This window comes from Gymnogyps californianus, unplaced genomic scaffold (assembly GCF_018139145.2).
Source record: "Gymnogyps californianus isolate 813 unplaced genomic scaffold, ASM1813914v2 HiC_scaffold_39, whole genome shotgun sequence".
Lineage (NCBI taxonomy): Eukaryota > Metazoa > Chordata > Aves > Accipitriformes > Cathartidae > Gymnogyps > Gymnogyps californianus.
The window spans coordinates 263,310-276,225 of record NW_026114279.1 but is presented as its reverse complement, the minus strand read 5'-3'; the positions used below and the strand labels follow the sequence as shown (position 1 = coordinate 276,225).

Genomic DNA, 12,916 nt, shown 5'->3' with positions numbered 1-12,916 from the left:
AGGAAGTCTTATTTGATAAATTGGAATTTATTAAAAAAGGGTAAATCCTCTCAAAGTTATAATCAAGAGACAATTACCAGGAAATTGCTTTGAGTTAAATATTTTGAGTGAGGCCAATGAAAAACTAATTAATATTCAAAGAGATCCTTATCCTTAATCAGAGTATTCAAAAGAATTTTTAGCAAAGGAAGATAGCTCCCCTGGGGAGAGAAGTAGAAACATTAATGGAGCATGAAAGATCTGTTCTTCCCTTTGGGATAAGGAATATCTACATGATCTCAATGGAGTTACATCAGCATAAAACCAGGGAAACAGAGTTGAGTAGAGCTGGGGTTAAACCATGACAGTCCTTTTTGGCGCCCAACGTGGGGCTCGAACCCACGACCCTAAGATTAAGAGTCTCATGCTCTACCTCTCCAAAAAGGACTGTCGTGGTTTAACCCCAGCCGGCAGCTAAGCACCACGCAGCCGCTCGCTCACTCCCCCCACCCAGTGGGATGGGGGAGAGAATCGAAAAAAACCCACAAAAACCTCGTGGGTTGAGATAAAGACAGTTTAATAGGACAGAAAGGAAGGAAAAATAATGATAATAATAATAATATGACAATAATAATACTAAAAGAATTAGAATATACAAAACAAGTGATGCACAATGCAATTGCTCACCACTCGCTCACCGATGCCCAGTTAGTTCCCGAGCAGCAATCCACCCCTCCCAGCCAACTCCCCCCAGTTTATATACTGGGCATGATGTCATATGGTATGGAATAGCTCTTTGGCCAGTTTGGGTCAGCTGTCCTGGCTGTGTCCCCTCCCAGCTTCTTGTGCCCCTCCAGCCTTCTTGCTGGCTGGGCATGAGAAGCTGAAAAATCCTTGACTTAGGATAAACACTACTTAGCAACAACTAAAAACATCAGTGTGTTATCAACATTATTCTCCTACTAAATCCAAAACATAACACTATACCAGCTACTAGGAAGAAAATTAACTCTATCCCAGCCAAAACCAGGACACTGTGTAACCACTGAAGGAGCCCATATCAGCTGCTCAAGGTACAGTTGCTAATTCTGAAGCTTTAACTACGGCACGAGAGGGGTAGCAAAGGAATAGGAGCTATAGCCACCTCCTAAACTCACGCTCCATCTCTTCTTCCTTTTAACCCAAGCAGAATTTGGCACAGCAGCACATCTCTCTCATACCTTCAACAGGAAGAGAATCCATAACTTAAATATTTCTTGCCAGCTATCATTGGCTCTGACTTCCATGGTCAATCCTCTAGGAGAATGTTATCTAATTGATTAAAAATTAGTTAATTTGTAAGTCCATATGGGCTTCATTAACACAACCTGAGCACTTTGCAAATGGCAAAACACTCCTCCGTGGATCTACGTAGCGCATTTTAGGTGAATCCATGATTAATAATTCAACAAGACTGAAAGTGGAAACATTCCATTACTTAAGATGTTTGGCACCTTCTAACTCAGGTCAGATGTAATATAAATTCCCCTGCTCCATATCTAATAGTATCCTTATTAATGCCAGCAGGAATAAAATAAATTACTAGTTCTTAAACTCAAATAACTGCTGAGGTGCTGGCCAGACTGATTTCTGCTTCCAGAGTGTCCCTCTTCTCCAAGGAGAGGGGGCAGTTAAGAAGGGAGTAATACAGAAAAGACTAAAAAGAATATATAAATCCATAAAGTAAATCAATCATTTCATCTCCAATGTGAGTTGTTAAAGGATGAAGGTACATTTATTTATATTCTGCTTGGAAGTTTGAGAAAAATTAGTTCTACACTGTTTCAAGAATAGTAACTTTTTAGTCATTAACGTTGTCACCATACTTGTATGCTTATCATTAGGCATTCCAGATGGCAGTGATACCATAACCACACAGCATATAGATACCCAGTTCTAAAATCTTCTATCTATATATATGTGCAGCTTCTCATATGAGAAGTCCATGTCTCATTATCCACCACTACACCAGAGACAACACAGAAGGCAAGTAACTTGTTGGTATCAATAAAAGAAGGACTAAATTGGTATCAATCAGATGCATTCAATGGAGCTTCAGCTTCACTAAAATGTACTTGGTTACAGACTTTTTTTTTCCTTTTTTTTTTCCCCTCATTTTTAAAAAATGCATCCCTCAAGTACTCCACTGGGTTTGGCCCTGCTGCCTAAAAAACTTAACATATATCCTTTCTCTTAAAGAGAATAAAGTGGACAGATGAGGTACAGCAACACAGAGATCTTTCAGAAGAGCAGGTGAGTGGGCAAAACAGACACTATACCTGGTGTGGGGTGCAGGGGCCAAGTGACTTTGAAACACAAAGAGCCTACATTTGAAAAGAGCCACTAACTGAAAGGTTTGGACTTTTTTTTTTTTTGTTTTGCTGGAGGCTTTTTTTGTTTTGTTTTGTTTTTTCTTTCAGGTGACTTAATTTTGGCTCCTGTATTCTCAGTAAAGCAGGAAATAATTCCTGGTATAGAATCATAGAATGGTTTGGCAGGGACATCTTCACTAGATCAGGTTGCTCAAAGCCCCATCCAACCAGACCTTGAACACTTCCAATGATGGGCATCCACAACTTCTCTGGGCAACCTGTTTCAGTGTCTCATCACACTCATCGTAAAATGGGTGAAGTTGAGCAATTGAACAATTGGAGATGTTTCTTCAATAAAAACACACACTTCAAAAATATTCAAGAAAGTACGGCTTTGGGGCGCAGGTTTATGTGGGCTTTAAAAGAATAAAGCTGTATTTTTAAAGTATATTGTTATGAGTTGTATATTGCTATGAGTTGTAACAGATTTTAATATACCAAAACTGACAAAAAGGCAAGTTTTCACTTGTTTTCTGAGTTGTTTTTTTTTAAAGCTGTTTTTTAGCTTGTGGACTTTGAACTCAAAATTGTTCAGTAACACTTCAATTTCCTGTACTTCTAAGGAATATGACAGAGGCATTTTACCATGACTACAATCACTATAAGTTACACAAGTTCATCCATGTTCTGTATATTGATTTTACAAAATAATCCAAAGTTGACAATAAATGAACCTTGAGATGAGTAAAATACACAAGAATCGAAATAAGATACTGATGCAGATTGTTCTGCAGCATACTTAAAAGTGATCAGAAGGCCACAAATCTTCAATTCTCTTTAATTTCCTTTCTCTAAAACTGTGTAACCTTTTCAATAATTTCTATGTGGGTGGGAATATGTACCCTGAAACCCAAGTCTAGACTATTCTCCAGTTTCATAGAACCAGATTATGACTACAGAGTCCATTTAGAGACAGAAAATAGTAAATGAACAAGTCTGGAAAAGTTTCTGTAGCATTTGTCTAACAAAATAAGCATTATATTTTGTGTTGGTAAAGGTAAGTGGACAAAGTCTTGCACTTGAAATGAAGCAGCTACATACCAGCTACGAGGAACTTTTAATCTTCTAACATTATACTTTTGACTGGCTGTTGGGGCATAATTTGAAGAGGTCCGTTTTTGGAGAGGCAAAGCATGTGTGTGTGCAGATGGGTGCAAACTGCATGATACTCTTACCTGCAGAACAGACTGCCATAGGAAAGTCTTGTTACAAATAGTCAAAATTCCAGACTCTGAAGAAAGCCCCCCATCTCCTCATCAAGAATTAATCCCAAACTGAAGGTATGAGCATGAATGGTTCACATTATCTTGGCTGTGAGATACTTTCACACATCAACTTCCCTAATCAACCAGGATGGGACAGTGAAGTTTGAGCAATCAGACTTTTTGAAAAATATGTTCATATTTGTCCTGCAAATCATCCCCTCTGCCTTTGCTTTTCACAAAAGGCTTCTCTTTTCAAGGGTCATGACTGTTAGAAAATTCACTCGAGACTCAGGGGATGAATAGCTATGTGGTTTTTTTTTCCTGGTAACTAACTTCAGATGTTACTGGCTTTCTGTTTCTGCAGAAGATATTTTTTTAAATGGGTGGCTGAAAAATATCTGTAAGTATGCACTGAGGCTTCCAATCCAAACAAGGCATGACATTTGTACTTTCAAAGTATTAAGTCTTTCCATAGATTATTTTAAAATAAAAAGCAATTCCACAAAGTGGCTATTTCCTCTCAAAATTTTTCACTGTGTTTTTTCTGGAGAACAGTGCATTGAGACCTGTAGCATTTCTTTGGTGTCTGTTCTCTTTGATCCTAATGACGCTTCTCAGTTTTGAAAAAAATGTTTCAAAAGACACTGGTGCAAGAAGTTTCTGTTATAGTTGGAAATGCTGACCTAACTTCAGCAAAATTTACCCAGAGAGATCTCTGATGTATTAAAGACAACACCTTGGACTCCTTCATGGCGTCTGGGGAAAGTTCAGTTTGCAGCTTATCCCTACTTACTGGTTGAAAGGTTTCCTATGATGAGACTCAGCAATGTCAAAGACACTGAAAGATGGAAGTATGAGTGAAGAAAACATGAGGTATCAATTGTCTACATAAGATCTATAACTATCATTTGAATTCTTCTTGAAAAGATGATTGCACGTTTGAGCGTAGAACTAACAAAATGGCAAATATTCTAAATAATATATGTACAAATCATCCCATAAAAGAAACCTCACAGACACTGCTCACAAATTTAAACAAGCATACACATCTGGTATCAAAATGCACAATAGAAAAAGTTCATTATTCAACTAAATTACTAGGAAAATCTAGAATAAAGAGAATAGGTCCTCCACTAATGCCTAAAGATGACAACAAAAAGTCACTGTGTGCGAAGAGTAGACTCCTAAAAGGAATAACACATTTCAGAAAACTGTATTATTGAAAATACCTAACAAAATTCATGATTGTGAATTAATGGATGCAACAACAACAAAAAAACCCAACACACCCCACAGAATCTGATTTAGTGTTAAGTATCACATATCTCAATTTATAGAGGCAATGTTTACAGTTGCTGAAGTATTAACACACAATCTTTTAATGTCATCCATATTTTGGATTGGTTGAACACAATGAATATATTCTTTTAGAAAATGAAAGTTCCTTCCTTAAGCAAGATAGTTCCTTTTTTTTTCTTCATTTTTACTATGCTTTTTTTTTAATTCTTATGTATGTGATTAAAGGAGGAAAAAATTACATGTTACAAGTTGCATGTTTTTTAATATAAATTGCATAAGGATTATATTCCTCTTCTAAGAACGTACTTGACAGATATGTTAGAAGAGTGCTCACTTGTCCCTGAGAATGGTATTTATATCATCTAATTTCAAACACCCAGCTCACATTGTCTGAATCACCTCTTGGAGTTCTCGCTAAATAAACAGCAGGAAGTAGGTAATTCACATGCTCCAAACTAGAACTTCCTTAGGTGCACAAGGGAGATGGTGATATTACTCTCTTAAGTGTTGGGCTATTTTTAGTTTTGGCTCTCATCCATTCCCCCAGCCATTAAAATTAGCTCTATCAGTTGCAGAGTTGCTTCATTTTAAAGAGATAAGCAACACATACACCATGACTATTCTTCTAATAGCAGATACAAGTCCTCTCCACCTCTCCTTCCATTACTAGAGATATCTTATGAAAATGTTACAGTATGAGCTGTATTATGCTGTTTGACACAATACTGGTTTAAAACCATGTAATGGTTTACTATGTATTCCAGAGATTCCCTACAGAATTTTCAGAAATTGTCACAATCAGGAAAATCAAAGACATGAAAAAATTTACATGAACACAAGGTAAGATTTTCCTTTCAAATTAATAGTTTCCTAGCAAGAACTTTTATTTTGAAGGATAGCCTACTTGAGCTAAATCCCAGCAGCTTAGACAGAAGTGCAGGAGTGCAGGAAGCAGTAGGAATTAGGTCAGGGAGGGAGGGGAGAACAATCCCTCTCCGTGTGCTTCTTCCTGAGACCACCAGGCTCTTGCTGGTGAAGCACAAGAGGCAGAAGAACAGCACAGCTAGGACCTTCAAAACATCAAACAAATGTTGGTTGAGGTGAAGTCAAGACCTACTTCTAAGTTGCTATATTAACCAGTTCTTTGCTTACACTGACAGTGGGAACATATCACCTTTGAGTTTCTTCTCTGAGTGTACCTCAAGAAATAATCTTTTCTCAACAGAGTAATTGAATTTACCAGAGTTCCTCCAGTGTGCCCTAAAATGTCACAGTTCATTATAGTATTGTGCAATGTGAAGACAGTTATTGCCTTTTATGTTATAGAGAAACCTTTTTAAAAAGCCTAGCTTTATCAGTCTCCATTCTAGGAGGTTTTCAAAACCCAACTGGATAAAGCTTAGAGCAGCCTGATCTGATCTCATAGCTGACCTTCTCTGAGCAGGAGCTTGGATTAGAGACTTCCTGAGCTTCCTCACAATATGAAATTATCCTGTCATCAGGCTAAATAGCATTCAAAAACAAGAATTAAAAAAAAAAAGTAATACACCCCCCCAGAACTACTTGGTAAGGAAGCTATGCATAACACTATAAAGAACATCCAAATACTAGGGTTTGAGTGTAAATTCAAATTACAAAATGCCACAAAAATTATTAACTCAAAACTTTTCTTTAAAGCCAACTTAACAGTTCAGCATGATTCACAAAGTATCTTTACTGTAACATAACTAAAATATTTAAGCTTGTAGAAGTGAGTAGTTGTAATACAAGTGAAAAATCTACTAAACAGATTTCTGCATACAACTTTTAATGAAAACGCAGTGAAGGAACATGAGCTAGCAGCAAGATTTTTTGTTTTTTCTTTGTTATTACAGCACTGGATTTACATGCAGCATTATTAAATGGTAAGCTATCTAGACAATAAAATATCTAATATATAAACATCATAAGTCCATTTTCACTAAGGCAATGAGTCAAAATTTCATATTAAAAACTTGTTTGAATACAAAAATAGGAATTTTAATGAACAAGCAACAAACACACACATATATATTGTCTAATCAAAACATGTAATAGAAATTCCAAGTTTCATTAAATTTAGATGGAACATCTTTACATATTACATGAAAAAATGAGGTAAAAGGTACAAGTCACAGTTGACAGAAAGTTGAAGACTTTCAAGATTTGTCCCAGAAGAATCCTCTTATTTTAAGTTTTGTTTCTGAAAGTGTTTTATCCCACAGCTTCATGAGGTGCCAAAAATGGAATAAAACTTGTTATAAACAAATGTATTCTCTTCAAAGGCGAAAGAGCAAGTTCACCAGTTACCAAAAAGCCCCAAGCAGCAGTTGCAGAGTTCGCCAGACACACTATTCAGCTTTAATATTTGAATTATATTCTAAGGCTAAATAAGCTCAGTATAGTATTTCTTTGGGCTCATTCAGGCCATCAGGAACTGTATACTATGCACCAGCAGGATTAAAACTTACATTTAAAAGTCAGGTGCAGTCACATTGGAAATGGTTACAAATTTTTTAGCAACTTTTTTCTCTCCAAACGCCTTTTTATGGTCAACTTTTTTTAGATGGGGAAAAAAAAAATCACAATTAGATTATTAACTAGCTTTTGTTAGAAAAAAGCCTTCCTGGACTAGCCATCGTTCAGAAAATCAGACTCAATCAGAGTCTCAGCCAAGTCTTTTAAAAATTCTAATGCCAGGCTTAGGTTACATTTTACTTTCATTTGTTTTGGCAACATTTACTAATGAGAGCAGTGCTCAGGCTATATTATAAGATTTGGGAGTTCCCAAGTAACATTACTTCATAATTCAACATTAACCATCATAGTTTAAAAAAGGCAAGAGGTTTAATTGCAAGAGTTCATCTTTCTGTGCAAGGCTCATAATCATTTAATATCCTTATCTCTCAAGCAGTTGACTAGAGTCACACTGCTTGTGAACAGCATTAAGACTTTCCAGATAAGGATAAATTGAAGCAACTAGACTTTTGCTCTATTATGCTCATGGGATATGAATAGGATTGTAGACTGCAGATATGTAGACTCCATATACTGGAGAATGTTCATTTCAATACTTACAGTTATTTACTGAAATAATAAAAAATTAAAGATCTAATAACAAAACTCTGATGACTTAAGTAATGCTTTTTTTCAGCTTTTGGGTATAAATGGTCAGAAAATAACTCTAAATACCAAAGTAGTCTACACTTTGCTGAAATAACACAGCCCCCAACTACCCACACTAAGACATACAAAGCACAGAGAAGAATGCTTGCAGAAGAGGACATATCTGGCCAGAGAGAATGTGTTACAACAAAATGAAATTGAACATTTTTCGGCATGTGCAGATTAAAAATGACAAGTAGTAAGATGTAGACTAAAGCATGACCTCCACACCTCTCCTTTTGACCTTGTTAACTCCTTTCAGACCCTTCCAGTTCATACAGACATGAAAACCTCTTCCCTAGATCACTGTCTTGACAACAACCCCCTTCAAACCTTTACCCCTGTCCTCTGCCGCAGAGGTACCCGCACTTGGCTAAGCTCGCCAACCCTCTCGGCAGCAACGCAGTTCCCACCTCACCAGCCATCCTCGCTGTGCGGTGCTGTGGCACCTCGTCCTGCCCACGAAGCTCCAACCTTTGCCCCATGGCTGCCTGGGCTCCTGCCAGGTGGCCCCACGCATGTCTTTCCCTGTGCTCCAGCCTACACTGAGGACCACTCCTTTTGGACCTTCACAGGGTACTGTCATGTCAGAGCAGAATATAGCTTTCCTAATCATGGAAGAAATGAACTTGTTACGCTAGTATTATTTCAGTGAAGCATGGCCAGCCTCAGCAACTCTCATGTCCCCTATAGCTGAACTCATTGGAGGGAAGACCACACCATCTTTTCTTTTGAAAAGCACCTAGCGATTGATCAACAGCTCCAGAAGTAAAGGCAAATATATAAAAAGAATTGCCATGCACAAGACAACACTCACATGCCCTTCCAGCATTATCCTTCTCACCCAGAAGCACTGGCTAAACTTTAACTTTGCTGAAACGCAGGGTGTGGAAGAGGCTCAGCGATCGGCAGGAGCTACCAGGGCACACAGGGAAATGGTTCAGTGTGGCAACTCCTCTCCATCACACATGCAGTGTCACCAATACACAGCAGCATCAAAAGGGCAGGGAACAAGGAGGAGCACAATCCCTTTCTGTACCCCTGACACATGAAAAGCCCAGGGAGTCTCCAATGATTGGGGTGTAAGGTTTTGTTTAATTTTTATTTTAATTTTTTTTTTTTTTTAAATCAGGGTGTCGTGGTTTAACCCCAGCTGACAACTAGGTACCATGCAGCTGCTTCCCCCTTCCCCCTTCCCCCTCCCAGTGGGATGGGGAGGAGGAAAGGAAAAAAAAAGTAAAACTCATGGGTTGAGATAAGAACAGTTTAATAACTAAAGTAAAATAAAATATAATACTAAGAATAATAATAATAGAATAATAATAATTGTAATGAAAAGTAATATAACAAAAAAAAAGAAATAAAACCCAAGAAAAGACAAGCAATGCACAATGCAATTGCTCACCACCTGCTGACCGATGCCAGAGCCACGATCCGCCCCCCAGCCAACTCCCCCCTGTTTATATACTGGGCATGACGTTCCATGGTATGGAATACCCCTTTGGCTAGTTCAGGTCAGCTGCCCTGGCTGTGCTCCCTCCCAGCTTCTTGCACACCTGCTTGCTGGCAGAGCACGGGAGACTGAAAAGTCCTTGGCTTAAGATAAGCGCTACTTAGCAACAACTAAAAACATCAGTGTGTTATCAACATCATTCTCACACTAAATCCAAAACACAGCACTGTACCAGCTACTAAGAAGAAAATTAACTCTGTCCCAGCCGAAACCAGGACACAGGGGCAAACAGACTTCCTGCAGAGAGCACCCTTCCAGCCAGCACAAGCAACTAGGTATGTCTACCTAGTTGCCAATTTAATATTATGAAATGCCTCTACAAAAATATGCCCATTTAAGCAGCACTAACACAATCCTGGAGGCTTCACTTTCCATCTCTTTCATGCATGTGTTACATCATAGTGCCGTTTTAGAGAGCCTTCATTACAGCTAACAATTAAATCCAATCAAAGCAGCTGATTTCCAAACTAAGTTCTGTCATCAACTTGAAAAACATAATGGTGCCTGGGAAATAACTGGAATCTTTTGGAATATACATTTTTTAAAATGGTAGTTTCCCTCTGATTGAGACAGTGTTCCTTGACACTCACACACACACAAAAGGATTTTTTTCTTTCTATACAAAAAAATTGTCAGAAAGCACCTGAAGGCATAATAATATATAAACGTCCTCACTTGAGCTTTTCAGTATTAAAAAAAAAAAAGTAATCTATATGAATCTTTATTTATTTATAATAAAAACCTTATCTAGTCCAAAATTCAATTAATTTCAAAGGGTTTGAAAACATTTGCATTTTCTTTGGTAATAGCTCACTAACAAACTTGAAGCTACCATTAGCAAGACAAATGATTCTCATGAGAATCATCATGAGAAGTGACCCTCAAAATGCAGAGTTATCGTCGGAAGACCAATTCTAGCTAGTGGTATTTAACAGGACAATAAATTAAAACCAGGCACTCACACTGCATACATGAAGTAGATGATAGAAAAATGCAAAGCATGTAAAAATTTTGTAACCTCTATTCCACACCATCAAAAATTACAGTTGGGTAGTTTCAAAAAATATCTTCAGTCATGGTCAATGCAGAGCAAAGTGTAATTACTATATTGGCATACCAGAAAACATATTTACATATGCAAAGTGAGAGGGAAGATCTTGCAGCTGTCATTTTAAAAAAAAAAACAAACACCACTACTCCTGTGTGGACTTTATCACAACTCCTTTTCACAAAAATATTGATAGAGAATTCCAACACACAAACAGTAAGTTTAAATGAACTCGTTACATAACACTGATGTGCAACATTTGTAATATTCCTTCAACATGCACAGAGCTCTCTTACAAAGCACCATTTCTTGTAAAACATGTAATAGATGCACTGGTGACAATTGAAGTATAAAAATAAACACAATCACTCTGCTAAAAAAGTATAATATTTTTTTCTCATTTGAAAATGTAAATTTTTTTTTTCAGATATGCTTAATAATAGTATTATTCTCTTACAAAAAATGAGAAGTCTTGAACAATTCCAATTCCATCTCTGCTCATTCTGAATTATTTGCATGACATATCTGACATCCTAGTGTTCCCCAACCTTTGATCAAGAGCTCTTAAACTCTATTTAAACTGATTCAGACCATGTTTAAAAAAAATAAATCTAGTATTTCTAGCTTTGCTCTAAGTTTTTAAATATTTAAGTTACTTTCCATGGTCTCAGTACATAATGTGTTTTATTGAGTGTCCCATTTACAATCATTTCTAATAGGTGAGATATACCCATCTTAACTCATTATTTGTATCATTAAATTAAAAGTTCTAGTTTTCTTAAAGAACAGAGTACAGTATTCCTAGTGCAATGAATTATAATTCAGTCTGAAGCAGAACTACACTTCTCATGTTTCAAAAAAAGTTGAAAAATGTTTTCAACTGTCAGAGAACTGTTCAATTAAAGACTGCTTTAAATTTTATAATCCGAAAGTGTTGTAAGAGTCCCATTTCTTCCAACAACTCATCAGTGAAAGGCTGACGTCCAATCCTATCAGTCATTTAAAGAAAATGTGTGCAAAAATAATTTAATTGGAATATTCTAAGAAGCAGTTAACTTTACTAAGATCTCAAACATTGAAATAATGCTTCCTGTTAAAGGGACACCTGCACTAACCAGTGTTCAAGGGCTTGCATTCAGCTGATTAAACTATAAAATAACGCCCCCCAAAATCGTATTCAAAGAGATTTCCTCATGTTTTTTTGTGAAAACAAAGATTATACTGCAAATCTGAAAGCCAATTCTTTTTTTTTTTTTTTTTTATCACGTAATTTAATTCTTAACTTTGCTAGGTGGAAGCCACGACATGGGAGAAGGTCCCTTTAACGAGGAAGGATATAAGTATCACTTAATCAGGATGTGGGAATGGAATCTGTACCTATGGGTAAATGGCAATGCGTTCTGGGATGGTTCAGCCCTTGGTTCTGAGTTCTGCGTCACTTCTGGCATCACTCTCTCGTCATCTGTCCCATTAATACTTTCTGGCGTTAAAGGAGACTGAATATCCCCTCCAGCTGATTCCTTAAGTAAAACAAACAAATGACACATTAGAATTACCAAGTGACCTGCTCAGGAAGGCTATGTGCATATAAGCACTAACATTAATTCTTAAATGAGATATGAACTTTAGGCAGTATTAATGTGAGGCTCACAGATTTCCAGCATCCCTCATGGTCATATTTCATCATGTGAATTTAATTTAGAAGTGTATTACCATAGGATTCACATTATCTTGCACAAAACACAACTAACCTATGATTTATTTGCAAGTATCCAGCCTCCTGCTTATTACAGACCTCTCTCTCTTACCTGATATTATATTCAGCCCTCAGCCAGCTACACAACGGGCGACTACTGACACCCAAGATTCTTATCTCTTACTTTATATTCTAACATGGTGAAACAAACAATTCTGATATTTGTTTCAAAATCTAGCTTTCATTTTGTGTATTAACCAAAGCGAACAGTGGAAGGGCCATTGGTGGTGCATTCACAGTTTCACCTATGAGCCATCTGTAAAGAAAACTTGTTCAGCACAGTCCTCGCAAAACTTTCGTAGACACATTAGCCTGGCCTAGCTCTTGCTGGTCATGGTATTGTCTGGGAAGGAGAATACTCCAGTTATACCCAGGCAGCTACTGCTACGCAACCGGACACCTGAAAAACTTACTGGCTGTCTTCCTAGCAGAAGGCACTGGTGCAGTTTTAATCAGTCTTCATCACGCCAACACGTACATTTATGTTTTGGCCAACAAACACTATTTTCCAATTTCTAGTCA

At 37.2% G+C, this 12,916-nt stretch overlaps 1 protein-coding gene across 1 annotated transcript in view; it reads right to left on the bottom strand.

The window, feature by feature from the left end:
- LOC127028687 (homer protein homolog 1-like) overlaps positions 1 to 12,916 on the bottom strand; it is a 55,507-nt gene that overhangs the window by 29,978 nt on the left and 12,613 nt on the right. Inside the window, exon 3 of the mRNA XM_050914388.1 lies at positions 12,016 to 12,158. Coding sequence (XP_050770345.1) covers positions 12,016 to 12,158 — 143 coding nt within the window. The remainder of the gene's footprint in view (positions 1 to 12,015; positions 12,159 to 12,916) is intronic.